Raw genomic sequence first — 20363 nt, forward strand, 5'->3', positions numbered from 1 at the left:
ACCCGTTCTACCAATCCATTAGATTCAGGATGGTATATCATCGTATTGACTTTCTTTATTTGCAGAATTTCGCACAATGAGTTAAGGAAGTGATTATTGAATTCTCCACCTGAGTCAGAGATTATTATATTTGGAATTCCATGTCTGCATATATAGCACTCGTAAAACTTCCTAGCGCACTCAATGGCTGTTTTACTTTTTAGTGGTATTAATTCAGTATACCGTGTAAGGGCGTCAATGATAACCAAGAGGTTTTATTCCCCGGTCTGTCTCGTAAAAACCTGTCAATAAATCAAGGTGTACCCTTTCAAAGGTTTGCTAGGCACGGGATAAGTTCCGAGACCTACAGGATTCTTAGTATGGCCCTTGTGACGGAAACATATATCACAGTTTTTAATATATGTCTTAATATCTTTTAACATAGTAGACCAGTAAAATAATGACTTGGCCTTTTGAGAGGTTATTTGAACCCAGGATGACCATGCAGAGGATGGTTGTGAAGCCATTTCAGAACGATTGGGATTAATGTGATAGGTACAACCACCTGGTCGTTAGTTAACTGTGTTGAACTCCTGGTTCTCCTAGCCACGGATCGGCATAGAATGTTATCCTTAATCAAGAAATATTGATTCGTATATTTCACATATTCCTTATCATCTGGATTCCTATTTAATGCATCTATTATTACTCTTAATTTCTGATCTTTCATTTGTTCTTGTCGTACTGAATCTAGATTCCATTCTATATCTGTAATATTCTCTGTTGCTTGGGCTAACGATTGACCATTTTCGATAGCAATTTTCATAGCTTGCAGAAGGAATTGGAATTTCTTCTAGATCAGCGAAAGGTATTGAGTGTGTTGGTACTGGGTTACGAGATAGCGCATCTGCGATTACGTTTGCTTTACCGGGTAAGTATCCAATTTTAGCTCCAAAGTCCTGGATAATCATGTGCCACCGAGTTCTTTTAGGACTATGATTGAAACTTTAAAAAGTCAGTAAGGGGCTTGTGATCAGTTAGAACCTTGACACTATACCCATAGATTATATATTTAAAATGTACCAACGAATTAGCAATGGCGAGGCATTCCTTATCTATTACTGCATATTTCTTCTCTGACATTTTTAATTTGCGAGAATAAAAAGCAATGGGGAAAAACTTATTGTCATGCCACTGGAGTAACACACCTCCTACTCCTTGATCGGATGCGTCGGTTGCAATAATAAACTCTTTAGTAAAATCGGAAACTTTAAAATAGGAGCAGAACTGATTTTTTCTTTCAAGGTATCAAAAGCAATTTGATGTTGGGATTCCCATTTGAAAGTTACGTCCTTCCTTATGAGATCAGTTAAAGGAGCTGCTATTACTGAATAATCTCGGATAAACCGACGATAATAACCCGAAACCCCGAGAAATTGCTGTATGGCTTTAACATTAGTAGGAACGGAAATTTACTAATAGCAGAGATTTTATCATGGACTACTTTAAGACCTTGCCGAGATACCATGAAACCCAAATAGACTAATTCGTCTTTAAAAACTCACATTTAGAAATTTTTACTTTTAGATGATGTTCTCTTAACCTTTGAAGGACTATTTCTAGTTTACTTAAATGCTCCTCCAAGGTGTTGGAAAATATAACTAAATCATCCATATAAGCATGGAGAATATTCCTAGTAAATCTCCGAACACTATATTGATCATTCTAGTGAACGTAATAGGAGCACAACGTAGCCCAAATGGCATACGTAGGAATTCATAGTGACCTCTAGCTGTACTAAAAGCAGTGTACTGGGTACTATCCTTAGCTAAGGGTATCTGGTGAAAGCCTTTAAGTAAGTCCAAGGAAGTAAAAATTTATTCTGTCCTAATAGAGACAAAATATCATCTGTGCAAGGTACTGGGAAACGATCAGGGATAGTTTGGTCGTTAAGTTTATGAAAGTCAACACAAATCCTCCAGGTTTTGTCCTTTTGGTACTACTATCAAGGGAAAATTATAAGGGCTGTTAGATTTCTTTAACCCCCTCTTTTAACATCTTATCTACCTCAACATTGATTTCATTCAGAAATTTGGCGGTGGTAGACGATATGAAGGCACGTAAATGACCTGGTCTTTATCCTTTAAACGAATTTGATGTTCGATGACTTCCGTTTTGCCTAAAGCTCCAGTACTAGTAGAAAAAACATCACTATATTTGGATAAAAGATCAAAAAATTTCTTGCTTATATCCCTATCTAAAATGTCTGCTTCGATTTTGCCTTTAATTACCTTTAAAAGAGATTCGTCTGTTGCTGATTCAGTGGAGTTAATTTCAGCAACTGTAAGGATTCGATGTTTATATGCTTCGATATTGACAATATGTTGATTTTCATGTACTGTTAAAGCAGCATTTAAGTGATTAAAACTTCAATGTTAACCCGATGATCAGAATTTACTGTGTATAATGCTTGCGTGACTGAAAGCCCATTGATCTTTAAGGTGTCAGGAAGAATTAAAACCTCTGAGCCTGGCAATTTTCTTTTAACCTTGACCGTGAGATACGATGGTGTGTTTGGCTCAATGGTTTGTGCAAACGTACATAGAAAGGACTATGGTGCCTGAGAGTTATGTTGGGTTGCTGTAACTAAATATCATCGCTTATGAGACAAGTGACTGGCTCTTTATTACGTGGATACCTGAATCAAAAACGTTATCTTCTTACTCTCTGTCTCCTTCTGATCCAAAACAGATTTCAATGTGTGTGAAGACCGATAGAATTTCCATATTAGCAAAATCTGATGAAACTCTTTGCCTCTTGCAATTGTAAAGCCGGATCGGTAATGGATTTTGCCGTGAGGTGTCGTCTATAGACGAAATCCAAGATTCGACACCCTACGTCAAAAATCCATTGACACGACCTGCGAATGGTACAATTGGCGATCTAGCATTAACTACCGGTAACCAAAGGTAACATTAAAAAGTACAGGATTCTGTGGGAAGTGGTGGGGTCGCTCCCACTTGGGGTTGGAGGAGTCATTTTCCTACTAAGTTTCCTATCCGCATGCCTACTCTCTAAGTGATCTTGAAACCTATATGAATAAACACGGCCGCTCACGTAACCTCATAAATCTAAACCAGGAACGCAAGTAAATAACAACCGAGATTCATATAACCGCTAAAAATAACATCACTTATGAAAAATGCATCATAAAATACAATAATGAAAGGTAATAAATGCACTTTCCTGAAAAAGAACAGAATTAACAATGTGTCAGGCGTAAAAAATAAAAGGACACAAAAGTATGAGAAAAAATGAGGTATCAGGAACCGCTACGTCTGCAAGGCAAAGGTAGTAATCACGGCACTGCTCACCTTATATCAGCAACCTGCCACTCGAGACCCGAACACTGTAAATGAATATACCAACTGTTATAAATAATGGCTGTACTTAGCTTTTTATTGGATTCTGGTAAGTAGGTCGACGAGGTTCCTCTGCTGTCCAACTTCCGTCTGGCTAGATACACGTCATCGAAGGGATGTTATTGTGGATGTTGAACTTCTTATGTCGATGAATGTTGATTGCAGAAACCCTCAAGGAACAACGTGGAGTGTTGATGTGCAATGTTGCGTAGATTTGTGTAGATTTCTCTCTCTCTCTCTGCCATGCGTTGGGGTAGATGTGTTGTGAAGGTCAGATGTTTTCCTCGCTTTTTCGTTGTTGATTGTTTTCTTTCCGTCTGCTTGTAACCATGTTTATGAAGATGACAATTGTCTATGGTTTTTTGGGCATCTCGCCGTATCGGAGCTTCCGTTTACCAATGTAGACGCCATGTAGAGGTGCTGCCAGAAAGCTCTGTTGTGACCGCTGTTGTATGCGCTGCCACCACTGTTGTATGAAGGTATTTCATCAGAAATTCCTCCAGGTGTTTGGTTATAAGGACTGTGTTTGGAACTCAGTCAGAGTTTGGTTATGACATCTTCAGTTTCTCCATGGCTGTAGAATAAGACTGTTTTTGGAAGATCAGACCAATGTTCTGCAGGATTTCAGACAAACTCCATAGTGGTTTTTCTTGTATTTCGTATAAAGACTTATTTACAAAAGAATACAATTGGTCTGCACGGGATGATCTCCCATGTCGATCTAATATCTAAGCTGTCACACTTTTACATAGCAAGACTAAGATGCACACATACGAACAAACATATGACCTCGTTCCCAAGAACTTCCCACGGCTACGTGACTTTGCCTCCAGCATGACGCACTGTCTTAAAGCACTACACAGGTACTTATTGATGACGTCTGCGTCTGGTTTGACCAAACGGAGATTTCACAATAGCCTTCCTTTCATGATCAATACAGATATATATGTTGGGAATTATCTTAGATTTACTAAGAAACGTAGTTTCTTTAAATGTGGCATAAATGAAATATGACACATTGACCTTTCAATTTGTAGCTCTAGTTGCAGTGTTGATTTTAGTTGGAGAACAAGTGATGACTGGCATACCAGTGACCATTCTCCAATTATAATCAGCACCAATGATGATTCATCTATCCCAAGATCACCATGATGGTGCTTAGAGAAAGCAAATTGGAAAAAATTCAAAGATTTGAGCGAGCTGGAAGGGGATGCCAAAGATTTCCCAAGTGTAGATGATGCCATCGATCTCCTCAATGGAACTTTCCATACTGCTGGCTTACATTCAATTCCTCGAACTAAAGGACTTTTCAGGAGACGGCCAGTTCCATGGTGGTCAGAAGAATTAAGGCTGCTGCATCGAGCTACAAGGTCATCACTGACCAGGTGCCGTAGACATTGCACTGTGGATAATGTCATCACTTATAAACAGTGTAGGGCACGATTTCGAAAAGCTATGAAAGCTGCCAGAAGACAATCATGGGCAGGATATGTATCCTCTATTAACAGCAGAACACCAGTCAGCAGCATTTGGAAGAAAATAAGAAAAATTCAGGGTAAATTTACACCCAATCCTCCTCCAGTCCTTAAAGTAAATAATAATCATGTCACTGATGCCACAGAAGTTAGTAATATATTTTCTGAACACTTTGCCCAAGTCTCTGAAAAATCAGATAGTTGCCCAGGACATCATTTCAGAATGATGGAAGAACAACAGGTACTTGATTTTTCATCGAACAAAAGTGAATCTTACAATATGCCTTTTTCTGAAAGGGAATTTGACTCTGCTTTAGCCAGGAGCAAGAACACTGCCCCTGGCCCAGATGAGATTCCTTATGAAATGTTTAAACACATTTCAAGGAACACAAAACTTTTTATAATCAGCATTATCAATAGAATATGGGATGAAAGCAGCTTCCCTAGCATATGGGAATTGGCAACCATGTTACCATTTCTTAAACCTGGAAAAGATCCTCTCTATGCAGCAAGTTACCGTCCCATTGCATTAACTTGCTGTTTGTGTAAATTAATGGAAAAAATGGTAAATGTAAGGCTGATGTGGTATTTAGAGCACAACAGTATTTTAACACCTTCTCAGTGTGGCTTTCGAAAAATGCACTCCACACTGGATATCTTACTGCAACTTGAAACCTCTGTCTGTGAAGCATTTGCCTCCAAACAACACCACGTGACAGTGTTTTTTGATGTAGAAAAGGCATATGACACTGCTTGGAGACATGGAATTCTCAAGACAATGCATAATAGTGGTCTACGAGGAAAATTACCTTTATTCGTCAGATCATTTTTACATCGCAGGTATTTTAAAGTTAAAGTTGGCAGTACTTTATCAGAGAAAAGGTGCCAAGAAGAAGGTGTTCCCCAGGGCAGTGTTCTCAGTGTAACACTTTTTGCTCTGGCCATAAACAGTGTTACATCTGTTATTCCAAAAGAGGTCTTAAAGACGCTATTTGTGGATGACCTGTCAATATCTTTTGCTGCCACCCGGATGACTGTAGCCGAAAGAAAGTTACAATTAATGATAAATAAAATAACAAGTTGGGCTGAGAAACAGGGTTTTAAAATCTCTGTAAGCAAGACTACTGCTGTCCACTTCTGCCGGATTAGGAGAGTACATCCTGATCCAGACCTCTATTTGTATGGCCATAGAATCCCATGTGTAGAACAAGCGCGCTTCTTAGGCCTAGTTTTTAACAGCAGAATGACTTGGGTCCCCCATATCAAACATATCAAAGCAAAGTGCCTAGAAGCTCTACACATCTTGAAGGTGCTGTCTCACACCAGTTGGGGAGCTAGTAGAAATCTTATACTAAAGCTTCATAAAACCTTAATTTTATCAAAGCTGTCATACAGTTGTGAAGTATATTCTTCAGCCTCTTCATCTAACCTAAAAATTTTAGATTCTGTTCATCATTCAGGTATTCGTATAGCCACAGGAGCTTTTCGTTTCATCACCAATATCTAGTTTGCTAGTTGATGCAGGAGAAATGCCCTTGAACTCTATCGTCAGTCATCATTGCTTCGATACTGGTTTAGAGTGCAAAGACTTCCCAAATCTCTGGCTTTTGCTGTGGCAAACAGAAATATTTTTAACAGTTTTTATGAAAATCATCCAAGTTATCCTACTCCTTTTAGCTATAGAATTAAAAAGATTTTAGAGGATACAAATATTGGAAAAATCCCCGTACTTCCTTGTGTGTATCCCATTACTCCTGTCTGGAAGTTACCTGCTGTGAAATTCTGCAGGTACTTCAGTGGAGCAAAGAGGGATAAATCTGATGAGGAAATGAGGGCAATATTTATAGAGCATGCTTCAGAGCATATGGATACAAGATTTATATTTACCGATGGTTCCAAATCCAATGCTGGCGTTGGTTATGGAGTTTTTAGTGAATCTTTTAACCGAAGAGGTGCGCTTCCTTCAGTTGCTTCAAAATTTACAGCTGAACTGTATGGCATCTTAGTAGCACTGGAACATATTGCAATACTCCCAGTGTCTGGCTACACAATATTTTGTGACTCTAAAAGTGCCTTAGAGTCCCGGGAAGTCTTTAATACTGATCATCCCTTAGTGTTGAAGATCTTGCAGTGGATCTTCTTGCACCATTGTAGAGGAAGCATTGTTTCTTTTTGTTGGGTTCTGCCCATGTGAACATATCAGGAAATGAAAAGGCAGACCAGCTGGCCAAATCAGCAGCACAAATTCTGATACCCAGAAAATGTCCTGTTCCATATCGTGATGCTTTCCATATTATATGGAAATCCATCCAGCAATTATGGGCACTTCAGTGGGACAGAGTAGGCCCCAATAAAATGAAAGAAATCACTAGTCAGACACACCCTTGGAAATATGACCTAATGCCAAAGAAGTGGGAGGTTGTATTGTGTAGATTACGTATTGGCCATACACGTTTAACTCACGGCTTTGTGATGAATGGGGAGAATGAGCCCTTCTGTGACGATTGCTTGGTTCCACTGACTGTTAGGCATTTGCTGGTTGAGTGTCCCAGTCTGGTGGAACTTAGGAATCATTTTTTATCAAATAGCAGTGAAGCAGGTGATAATTATAACATGGCAAAACTGTTGGGAGAAAGTATATGTATTAATAATGTTATCTCTTTTATCAAAGAAGCTGGTCTTCTCAAATATATTTGACAGCTGTGCTGTCTTAGTATATATATATATATTTTTTTTCTAAAGTTATACTGTTTATCGGATCAAACTTATTAATAGTTCTTTTTAGCAGAATTTTATATATTTATTTATTTATTTATTTATTTTAGCTAGTTTTCTTTTTTGTTTTTTCTTTTTAATAAAATTTATATGTAGTTCTGTTTAGCAGAATTTTAATTTTAATTTTTATAACATACTATAAAAATGAAAAGATCACACTGAGTATTCGGCGTCGGTGACCCTGGTAGTTGTGACGCCAGATAACCCACAATTAATCAGTCAATCTCTCTGGTAGGAGATACTATTCAGCAGGTAGCGAACTTCCCCGTCTTCCTTTGCCGAAAGAAGGTTCTCTCCATCTCAGCTGTTAAAAGCTACAGGGCTGCCCTTGGCCTAGTCCGGTGTCTGAAAGTCTTGCCCTCCCAGGGAACTCAGGCCACCTGAGTGGGATGTGACTCTCGTTCTTCGGAGCCTGATTCATGCACCTTACAAACCCCTACAAGAGTCGTCAGACAGGGATCTGACCCTCAAGACTGTCTTCTTGCTTGCCGTGGCATCGGCAAAGAGAGTAGGCGAACTACATGGTCTTTCTTTTGATGTTAAGCACTCGAGGGGACGGGGATCTGTCACACTCGAAATGTCCCAGGATTTGTAGCAAAGACAGGCTACAAATTTTTTTAAATTTGTATTTTTAAACATCTGACTTACCTGGTAGTTATATATATAGCTTAAGTCCCTGACGCGCGGCAGAATTTCAAAACTCGCGGCAATCGCCGATGGGTAGTCAGGTGTACCACTAGTGCACCCTCTACCCAGGTACCTTGAACCATTCCAACTCTTCCTCAGATCTTCCCTGCCGCCATACCGGTTGCATCGTTAAGAATTTTGCTCGTTTGGCCCGTGATTTTTCACAGAGTTTTGGTGAAGTACACTTTGGCTTTGGCTTTCGCTTGTTTTTTGGATTTGCTTTGGATTTTCTGGATTTGTTAGATATTGTTGATTTTGACCTTTGCTCGCTTTGGATTTTTCTTACGATTTTTTCACTTTCCAAGATGTCTGACTCTGCTTCGAGTGTGAGAATGTGTGTGAGGGGGTGTAAAACCCGGCTTGCTAAAGCCGCGTTGGATCCCCACTCTATTTGTGTAAAATGCAGAGGTAAAAATTGCGAGTTAAAGGACAGATGTGATGAATGTTTTGGTTTATCAGAAAAGAGTGGATGGATTACTACCGATATGTTTCTAAGCTTGAAAGGGATAGGATCAGAAGAGCCGGGAGTAGTAAATCTCGCTCTTCTAGAGATAGTCAGGGAATTGAAGATTCTCCTCATATTATCAATCCTATTATTCATTCCCCAGTAGTGGTAGTCCCAGAACCCCCCACTGATACTGATAAGGAACCAACCTTGAAGGACATGATGACGGCCATTCAAACCCTTGGACAAAAGGTAGAATCCCTCGCAAGAGACAGAGAGGATTTATGGTCGAATGTGAGAGATCTGAAACATTCAAGTGTTAATGAGAAAAATAAAAGTGCAAGTGTTGTGGAGGGTGCGATTGCTCGGTCCTGTCGTGCTCCTAGTCCTAGACCTCTTCCAAGCTCACCAACCCCTGTGAGAAGGAATGTCGACAGACGAAGGGAGGCGAGAGGCTTTAGCTACCGAGCAGTCGTCCCCTCGAGCGTACCTGTTGACGCTTCCCAGGACGCTCACCCTCGCCATAGGAAAGGCGAGGTTAAAGTGTTTTCATCCTCGTCGGAAGACGCTGTTACTAGACGGGACTGGCGTCATACGGCCGTATCGAGACCCCTCAAAAGGAAACTTCCTTCGGTGGAGCGGCGTCGGGTTTGACACTTCCTACTCCGGGATGTAGTCACTGGAGCAGTCCAGAGCGTTCCCCTCTTAGTTCGGACAATTGCTCTCCAGTGAAAAGCAGACGTATGTTGTCGCACGGGCGGCCATCTGCTTCCGCTGATGACGAAATGAAATCGGAAGTGTCCCCGGAACATCATTTCCAACGTCTCATCGAAGAAAATGAAATAGTAGTTGATATTGCAGCTCCCCATGTCGATCCCCAGCAGCAGGTAGCTCCGCAAATCAGTCTAATTCAGGACATGCAACGGAAACTCTCTTCCCTGATGCAAGTCTTTCAACCTGCAGAAAAGACGGATGCAGACTTTTGTCCACCGATGGCTGTACGTCGCCCTGAGGAAACTTTTGACCGATGTCGCACAGGCGGCCAGTTCTCAAGTGACTTCAGGGTGCGGCGGGACAGCGAACGTGGGAAAAATGTTTCTCCTATTCAAGAAGCCTCAATCATTTTACGTCAGCCTGAGGAAGCTTTTGACAGATGTCGCACAGGCGGCCAGTTCTCAAGCGACCTTAAGGTTGGACGGGACAATGATCGTCAGAAGTCTGGACGCCAGGACGCCCGAGTTGCTCAAGGCGTCAAGAGCTTGGACGCCAGGACGCCAGACGTCAAGAATCTGGACGCCAGGACGCCAGGCGTCACAAAGTTCCAAGACGCCAGGCGTCAGGAGGCTGGACGCCATACTTTATCACTAAAAGAAGATGGACGCCAAGACACGAGACGTCACGAGACTGGACACCAGGACGCCGAGGCGTCAAGGTGATACTTTGAAAGACGCCTTCTTTGGTTTTTGGTCAATCAGAAGAAGAGATTGATGATATCCTCACTCTCCTGTGGATCATATCGAAGAAGTTTCGGAAGAAGAAGATAGTAAAGGCCATCAACTTTCATCAGACTTCAAAAACTTATGAAACTTTTGCGGAAGTTTTCCCAGAAAACTTTATTCGACGGCTCCTCGTTCCCCACCTTCCGAATTTACTCTTGGGAAGGCGCCTAAGGAGTCAGCTTTTCTGAAGATGGTTTTGTCCCGCTCGTCCAAGAGAGCTCTTAAAATGATGAATGAATGGATGCTTTCAAAGAAGGAACAAGGAAAGACGGCCTTTGCTTTTCCTCCAGCCAAACTAGCTTCAAGATCGAGCGTTTGGTATCAAACTGGAGAATCGTTCGGCCTTGGAATACCTGCCTCTTCCCAAGGAGACTTCTCGAATCTTGTTGATTCATCTCGCCGAGTGGCCATGGGGAGAACGAAGTTTTGTTGGTCAACATCAGAGTTGGACCACCTCCTCAAAGGAATTTTTAGGGCCTTCGAGGTCTTTAACTTTCTGGACTGGACCCTGGGAGCGTTAGGAAGAAAGATGGGATTATTCAGCACGACTGACACAGAAGAATTTGTACATCTGATGTCGTGTATGGATAAAGGAATCAGAGACGGTGCCAGCGAATTAGCGGCGCTTTTCTCAGCAGGAATCCTGAAGAAAAGGGCCCATCTTTGCTCTTTCCTAGCTAATGGGGTCACATCCAGTCAAAAAGCGGAACTAATTTATGCCCCTTTTTCCTCTCACCTCTTCCCTCAAGACTTGGTTAAAGAGGTTTCTACATCCTTAGCTCAGAAAACCACACAAGATCTTATATCGAAGACAGCAAGAAAAGTCTTATCAACGACTTTCATGACTAAAAAGAGTAAGGCTGAGGCTTCTGTGTTTCAGGGATCTCAGCCCTTTCGTGGTCGGCCCTCAGGTAGAGGTTCCTCGAGGGCGGGTAGAAGATCTACAGCAAGGAGTGGCTCTAGACAGGGAAGAAACAGGACTTGACGTTCCCAGGTGTGGAAGAAAAGAGGAGCGGATCTTTGGTCCATTCAACTGCTCAAGGATGGATACAAAATCCCTTTCCTAAGAAAGCCCCCGTTGGCAGACAAACCAATAGATCTGTCTCCCAGATACAGAGACGAGTCCAAGGCACAGGCGATTCAACAGCAAGTTTCTTTATTATTGCAGAAGAACATAATAGAGAAAATACAAAATCTGGATTCGCCAGGATTTTACAACCGCCTTTTCCTGGTTCCCAAGAGCACGGGAGGTTGGAGACCAGTACTGGACGTGAGTGCCCTCAACGTCTTTGTACAAAAGACGAAGTTCTCCATGGAAACAACAAAATCAGTGTTAGCAGCAGTCAGACAACACGACTGGATGGTTTCCTTGGATCTTCAGGATGCATATCTCCACATTCCTATCCACCCGGGCTCCAAGAAATACCTGAGATTCGTCTTCAAGGAAGAGGTATTCCAGTTTCGGGCTCTTTGCTTCGGCCTAAGCACGGCGCCCCAAATATTCACCAGACTGATGTCGAATGTAGCGGGAATGCTGCACACGAGAGGCATCAGGGCCTCTCTGTATCTGGACGACTGGCTTCTCAGAGCTCCTTCCTTCAATCGCTGTCTGGAGGATCTTCAAACGACAATCTGTTTATCAGAGGAACTAGGACTTCTGGTAAACAGGCAGAAGTCACATCTAACCCCATCTCAAGAGATCCTGTATCTAGGGATGAGGATTCAGTCTCGGGATTTTCGGGTTTTTCCGTCACCATCAAGGATGGAACAGACCTTGGTAAAATTAAAGGACTTTCTGGGGAAACGGATGTGCTCGGTGAGGGAATGGATGAGCCTGCTAGGGACCCTTTCCTCGCTAGAACAGTTTGTTTCCTTAGGAAGACTAAACCTTCGCCCACTCCAATTCCACCTCAATCGGTATTGGAGCAGAGAGGACGGGCTAGAGAAAGAGTGTATCCCCATTTCAGAGGCGATGAAACAATGCCTTCAGTGGTGGAACGACCCAGTCAAGCTTCAGGAGGGCCTTTCATTAAAACAGAAGAACCCAGACCTAGTGTTGTTCTCCGCCGTCGGACTCGGGTGGGGAGCAACATTGGGAGAGTTGGAAGTATCAGGATTCTGGACCAGAGAGCAAGAGAAGCTCCACATAAATCAAAAGGAGCTGACTGCAATATTTTTAGCCCTCAAAGAGTTACAACACTCAGTCCAAGACAAGGTCGTGCAGGTCAACTCCGACAACACGACGGCGTTGGCCTACATCAACAAGCAAGGCGGGACCCACTCCAGGTCACTGTACGAAACGTCGAGGCAACTCCTTATCTGGGCCAAAGAGAAAAATGTGACATTGTTGACACGTTTCATTCAGGGGGAAAGAAATGTGAGGGCAGACAGTCTGAGCAGGAAAGGTCAAGTCCTGGCAACAGAATGGACTCTTCACCAAGATGTCTGCAGAGAATTGTGGCGGATTTGGGGTCGTCCATGCATAGACCTCTTCGCCACAGCTCAAACGAAGAGGATGGAGACGTACTGCTCTCCTGTGCCAGACCCCGAGGCAACGCACATAGATGCGTTCCTTTTAAATTGGTCCAACCTAGACGTTTACGCTTTTCCCCCCTTCAAGATCATAAACAGAGTCATTCAGAAGTTCGTGTCCCACGAGAGCACCAGGATGACTCTAGTGGTCCCCTTTTGGCCAACAAGAGAATGGTTCACAGAGGTGCGGGAATGGATGGTGGACACGCCGAGAAGTCTGCCTCTAAGGCCAGATCTACTCAAACAACCCCACTTGGAAAGGTATCACCAAAACCTCCAAGGTCTACAGCTAACTGCCTTCAGACTATCGAAAAACTCGCAAGAGCTAGAGGGTTTTCGAAGGAGGCAGCTAGAGCGATCGCAAGAGCTAGGAGGTCATCTACCATCAGGGTATACCAATCCAAGTGGGATATTTTTAGAGGTTGGTGTAAAAACAACTCCGTGTCCTCTTCCAGCACCTCTGTGACCCAGATAGCGGATTTTCTTCTTTACCTTAAGAGGAGACGTAACTTTTCAGTCTCGACTATTAAGGGATACAGGAGCATGTTGGCAGCTGTCTTCAGACACAGAAACTTGGATTTGTCTGCCAATAAGGATCTCCAAGACCTTCTCAGATCATTCGAGACTACCAAAGAGAAAAGTCAGATCTCACCAGCGTGGAACCTAGACGTGGTCCTAAAGTTCCTCATGTCCGATAGGTTCGAACCTTTGCAAGAGATTTCATTTAAAGATCTAACAATGAAGACTCTATTTTTGGTTTGCTTGGCGACAGCTAAAAGAGTCAGTGAAGTACATGCCTTCAATAAAACCGTCGGTTTTAGGAACGGCAAAGCTATCTGCTCTCTACAACTGGGGTTTTTAGCTAAGAATGAACGTCCTTCACAACCATGGCCCAAGGCTTTCGAGATTATGAATCTGGCAGAGATCGCAGGTGAGGAGTTAGAGAGAGTCCTCTGTCCGGTAAGAGCTCTGAGAGTGTACCTGCAAAGGACGAAGAATTTACGAGGCAAGTCAGAGGCGCTTTGGTGTTCAGTTAAGAAGCCCTCTCTACCAATGTCAAAGAATCGTTATCCTTTTTCATTAGACAGTTGATAAGGAAGCGCATTCAGAATGCAGTGAAGCGGACCTTAAGCTTCTAAAGGTTAAAACCCATGAGGTCAGAGCGGTTGCAACCTCTGTAGCCTTTAGACAGAATAGGTCCCTACAAAGTATCATGGACTCTACCTTCTGGAGAAGCAAGTCAGTGTTTGCCTCACACTACTTGAAGCAAGTACAAACGCTTTATGACGACTGCTATACACTGGGACCATTTATAGCAGCTAACTCAGTGGTGGGAGAAGGGACTACCCCTGCAATCCCATAAATCGATGCCCTTGATTCTTGCCTTGGAATAGTTGTAATCTTATGGTTGTTTGTGGAGATTGGACGCAATCTTCCGCAATCATTGATTTTAGTCAGGTAATCAGTTTGTTCCTTGGCAGCGCCCGGAACAAGGGTATTATAGGTTGTCTGTCACATAGAGGTTGGTACACCGGTTGGCAGCTCCTAGAGGTCTTCAGCCCCCTGAGTGGATCGCTGGACCTCTTAAGGAAAGCAGACATAATGAGGGGGAGTTCATTGAAGTCAGCTTCCTTAAACCAGGTAAGAACCTTAAGTTGGTTGATTAACCCTTAAGCAAAATTCCAAAGATGTTGGCTGTCTCTGACCCTCCACCAAAGGTGTCAATCAGCTATATATATAACTACCAGGTAAGGCAGATGTTTAAAAATGATATTTTTATAATAAAATAAATTTTTGAACATACTTACCTGGTAGTTATATATGATTAAATTCCCACCCTCCTCCCCTCTAGAGACTAGGGGCATGGAAGATCTGAGGAACAGTTGGAATGGTTCAAGGTACCTGGGTAGAGGGCGCACTAGTGGTACACCTGACTACCCATCGGCGATTGCCGCGAGTTTTGAAATTCTGCCGCGCGTCAGGGACTTAAGCTATATATATAACTATCAGGTAAGTATGTTCAAAAATTTATTTTATTATGAAAATATCATTTTTCCCAACATGTAAACCTGAAGGTCTTTACAAAAATGGCCCACCTCAACCACGCCTCATTCTGCTACCTGGGCTGAAAGGTAAAGTGAATGCGTTGCGAAGGGGGTGGGCGCAACTCCTGCCCTACCATCGATAGTTAACCTCCTTGTTTAAAGTTAAACGGCTATTTTCCCAGCTTGTGCTGCAAGTATATCCGTATGTAAGACCTTCAGGTTTGTATGTTAGGAAAAATACAAATTACTTTAAAAATGTGTAGTTTTTCCACCCTTGCAGCATTGAAAAGCAAAGGCTTTTTACTGTATTCATTTTTATTTATGTATGTAGGCATTCATGCATATTTTTGTGTGCTGGAATTAAATATGGATACTGCCAAGTCCCAAACAGTGCATATGCAAATAGAGTAATCGAGGAAATACCGTAATATGAAATTTTCATAGATATGGAAACCAAAACCTTATATCATATCTGCCATCTCAACCACCCCTCTCTGTTCATCAGGCCAAGAGGAGTGCTTGGTGATGGCATGTGAGTGGGGAATTCCCTTGCTCACTCTTCTTAACCACCAGTCAACCTATTTCCAACGTGCACTGAAAGATACTCCCTCATAAAAAGCTCTGGTTTGTATGGCTCTGAAAAAAATTAGTCAAATACTGTATGAAGAAATGTAGCAGCACATTTCACCTTCCAAGACTGTCATCAGTGTTGCTGGTCTTAATAGCTACTCATGTATTGTATCTATAGTCACAATCAGTGAAACTAATTTGAAAACTTTCATCTCTGTTGAAATTACTGCTCAGTTCACCCTTACTATTTTTTCTTCTTATTGTCTAAGGCAGCTGTGGATAATATAGTGTTGTATATAACTGGATCATATATAATTAAGCATTTCTGTATACTGTACCCTTCCTGCTGTTACCCCACAAAATTCTTATACTGGTCTCTTGCATTTTCTATTCTTGGCCTGTGATTTGTTAATAAGGATTGTTCATAAGTAACACAGTACTGTAATGTTAGGCTAAGAGAGTTTACAGGTCTGAGAGGGAGGGAGTCAATATTAACTGTTAATCTATCGTTGCATTGTTGCCTCAGGAATGTTTTGATGCTGTGTCTGGACAACATTTTGTTAGATTGTATTAATATTTGGAGAGTACTGTCAAATACACACTTTGTTAATTGGCCTGAGACCTTTATAGGAACCTGAATTAAATTTATTTTGCTTCAGTTGTGGCATTCTGTTTCCTAACTCTGTGTTGCATTCTTTGATTTCAGATTCTCCCTCAGAAGAACCTTCCTTTGTCAGTTTTGAACAGCATCAAGATTTTAGGAATGCTTTTGTGTTTAATGGTACTACATGTAGCATTACCAGTAGCAGCTCTTGAAGTGTAAGAGACAACAGTGAACTGTTGTACTCCTACTTTACGAATTACAACAACAACAAGTAAAATCTGTTCTGATTATTGGATTCATACATCAGCAGTGATATCTGGTTGCAGTCCTACAAGATATTGTAGTACTTAATTTATAACAGATTTATTGGATAATCATTTGTAAACAGTTTTGTGTTAAGAGTTGTCAATTGAACACATTGTCATTACAGAACAGGACAGGACAACAGGCTAAAATGAATCTGGAACATTCTTTAGAAATACCTTTGAAAAGTGAAACTGAAGGTGCATTATCACATCCTTCCATAAATCAAGGAAACAGCAACATGGCTGCCTTTAGTGAAAACAGTGATGGTGACTTTCTGTCTGTGGATCCACTGATGGACATCAAAATAGAGCCAGAGGTATTCTGTGAGTCTAATGAAGGTGATGAATATTCATATGAAATGAATCCAGTAATGAATGAAAAAGATCTGCTAACTTGCAAAAAGGAAGTAAAACAAGAAAGAAGGAATAGTCATAATGGAGAGAAGCCTTTCAGATCCACTGACTGTGAGAAAGCATTTTACAAGAAAATTAATCTTACAAGTCATATCACAAATCCTACCAGAGAGAAAACATTCATATGCAATGAGTGTGGGAAAGCATTTTCCGAGAAACGAAGTCTTTCAGTTCATGTGAGAATGCATACAGGAGAGAAGCCATTCACGTGCAAGGAATGTGGGAAAGCATTTTCCCAGAAACCAGCTCTTACAACTCATATGAGAATGCATACTGGAGAGAAGCCATTTATGTGCAAGGAGTGTGGGAAAGCATTTTCCAGGAAACCAGATCTTACAGTTCATATGAGAATCCATACTGGAGAGAAGCCATTCATGTGCAAGGAATGTGGGAAAGCATTTTCTGTGAAACTAAATCTGACAGTTCATATGAGAATGCATACTGGAGAGAAGCCATTCATGTGCAAGGAATGTGGGAAAGCATTTTCCCAGAAACCAGCTCTTACAACTCATATGAGAATGCATACTGGAGAGAAGCCATTCATGTGCAAGGAATGTGGGAAAGCATTTTCCCATAAAGCAGCTCTTACAACTCATATGAGAATGCATACTGGAGAGAATCCATTCATGTGCAAGGAATGTGGGAAAGCATTTTCCCAGAAACCAAATCTTACAGTTCATATGAGAGTGCATACTGGAGAGAAGCCTTTCATGTGCAAGGAATGTGGGAAAGCATTTTCCCAGAAACCAGATCTTACACGTCATATGAGAGTACATACTGGAGAGAAGCCTTTCATGTGCAAGGAATGTGGGAAAGCATTTTCCCTGAAACCAAGTCTTACACGTCATATGCGAATGCATACTTGAGAGAAGCCAGTCATGCAAGGAATGTGGGAAAGCATTTTCCAAGATACCATATATTATACCATATCTTACATGTATGAGAATCCATATTGGAGAGAAGTCATTCTCGTGCAATGAGTGTGGGAAAGCATTTTACAAGAAATCCCATCGTACAGTTCATATGACAATTCATACTGGAGAAAAGCTATTCATATGTAAGGAATGTGGGAAAGCATTTTTCATGATACATATTTTTATGTAATACATATGGTGGCTTCTAATGAAGACACATGGACGTTTTCTTCTTTTATTTATAAAAATATAGCAATGGGATGCTCGTTGAGATCAGACAGCGTCTTCCCCCGTGAATTCTCTCCAACTTCTCACACACCCTATTTCCCACGAAAGCCAAGCACACTGGGTAACCAAGTACAGTATATGGTTTTCCCAACTGTCTTATAAGATAAGAGCAACAATACATTTTATACTTAAGATGATACTAAAGTCACTGGAATATGATAGAAATTATACATGTTAAAATGATTTATTTCCCAAAGTCATAAAAATATGTGGTAACATCAGCCCACATATGTGTTTTCCTATCACGAGGACAGCGCCTGTATAACTGTAACTACGGGAGTGTTGCATACCACAGGTCTTTGACCAAAAGACACTTACCTTTTCTCAATTTCCATAGATATCTCTGGAGCAGTCACTGAGCAAGCGGATGGTGTGACTGCGTACCAGAGTGGTATGATGAAAGATTGTTTACCCTTCGCAATCCTTGCAGAAAAAGCCACACATCCTGAATTTGTCATCAGAATTCCTTTAACTGTGGCAAACTACAATTATGTACAGTATGTCCATTGAGAATTATTAATATGCCCCATATCATATGATACACTTGCAGACCATGTGAGAATTGATACTGGAGAAAAGCCATTCATGCGCAAGGAACATGGGAAAGCATTTTCCTCTAAATCAGGTCTTATACATTATATAAGAATGCATACTGGAAAGTAGCCATTTAGAGTAAACCCTCAATTAATTGCTGTAATATACCCAAGGCTCTTGTGGAGATTGGAAATTTGTGGATATGGTAAGAAAAAAAAACACTTCCTGCATGTAAAATGTCAATTACAGTAATACCTCAATCATACGCGATTCGAGTTGCGTGAATTCACAGATACGCGAACTTTTCATTGGAACCTAACAAGTTGGCAAAGCGATTTTTTCACTGAAGTGAAATTTGCAAAATCCCCAAGAAACCCTCCAGAAGTGTTTATGTTTAATTTTTGAAGCAATTTACAAGTTTTCATGTTTTTGTGTGTAAAATCTGTATGAAAAATGTATTATTTTTATTTTTGTAAATGCAGTAATATGATACATAGGTAATTACATCATGTACACTTGGTGTACTTTTACAAGATGTGATACCAATTCGCAAAGTTACGGCACTTTTCAAAGATGTGATTCCCCTGCAGAAAGTGTTTGTTTAATTTTTAAGTGTAAAAATCGTTATGGAAAATTTGTATTACAGTAAATCCCCCGTATCACGGGGGATGCGTGCCACCCCCCCACCCCTTGCAAATAGCTAAAACCCGTGAATACTTAGAAACCTAAAAACACATAGAACTGCCTATTTTGATAGTCAAACACACACACACACAAACTAAAAATGCTTATACAGGTATTATCCTACTTACGATGGGGTTAGGCTCCAAAAAAACCCAGCATTTTTTGGGAAAAAACGTATCTCGAATATAGCCTAGCCTACACTAGGGTATTCAGTACCATGTACACATATATGGTAGCCTAGCCTACACTATAAAGTATACTCTGTACATACACGGTATAGTAATTATTAATATCAGCTAATTCTGGAGGTTCATGCAGAGTGACTTATGATCATTCAGTACAAAGAGAAATTGAATAACAAACAAGAATTAGCTTAGCCCACACCATGGTATATTGTACAGTATACATATATGGTAGCCTAGCCTACATTATACAGTACTCTGTATTCACATATCATATTATACAAACATCAACATAACAAATATGCGTCGTTTCCTTGGATCTTTGAAAATGTTATACCTTAATTCACTGTACCCAATAATATTGCTTTTGTATTTTAAATTGGGATCATAGCAATCAGTGTTTTGGGTTGGAAATTGATTATGTGGTGTTTATTTCACTGTATTTAACTAATTTCAGAGTGCTTTTCTTGATTCTAGTTAGTGTAAATGAATCTCTAGATACTTTATTTATATGGGGCAAGGTTATTTTTTGTTATACGAAGTGTCTTTAAGTCGAAATATAACTTATATACATCTCATTGTGAAATTAATTTAGCTATTTTTTTTTTAGTTAATAGATGACATTGGCCGTTTGGGGGGCATTTGTTTTGTGTAAAAAATAAAATCAAGATTCCGTTCGCTATTTTGTTCATGAGACTTACCTGTCAGATATATATATAGCTGTATTCTCTGATAGTCCGACAGAATTTCAAAACTTACGACACACGCAGTGGGAGATCAGGTGGTTAGTACCCATTTCCGCCGCTGGGAGGCGGGTATCAGGAACCATTCCCATTTTCTATTCAGATTTTCTCTGTCGCCGGTACTGTCAACACTTGTTTTCAGTACCTCCGTCTTGGATTTCGGATAAAACTTGGTTGTCACTTGAGTATTTGTTTGACTTTTGGTTTTTTGACTTGGACTTGTGGCTAGGCATACGCTATTGTGGATTGTTTTGGATTTGGCTTTG

The 20363-nt window shown here is 41.0% G+C and overlaps 1 protein-coding gene across 1 annotated transcript; it reads left to right on the top strand.

Moving 5' to 3' along the window:
- The first annotated feature begins 15198 nt into the window (after positions 1–15198).
- On the top strand, positions 15199–20048 carry LOC136838184 (zinc finger protein OZF-like). The gene has a single exon (XM_067103059.1). The coding sequence runs from the start codon at positions 16488–16490 to the stop codon at positions 17616–17618; it is 1131 nt and encodes a 376-aa protein (XP_066959160.1). The 5' UTR covers positions 15199–16487; the 3' UTR covers positions 17619–20048.
- Positions 20049–20363: the final 315 nt, after the last annotated feature.

The sequence above is a fragment of the Macrobrachium rosenbergii genome, unplaced genomic scaffold (assembly GCF_040412425.1).
Source record: "Macrobrachium rosenbergii isolate ZJJX-2024 unplaced genomic scaffold, ASM4041242v1 171, whole genome shotgun sequence".
NCBI lineage: Eukaryota > Metazoa > Arthropoda > Malacostraca > Decapoda > Palaemonidae > Macrobrachium > Macrobrachium rosenbergii.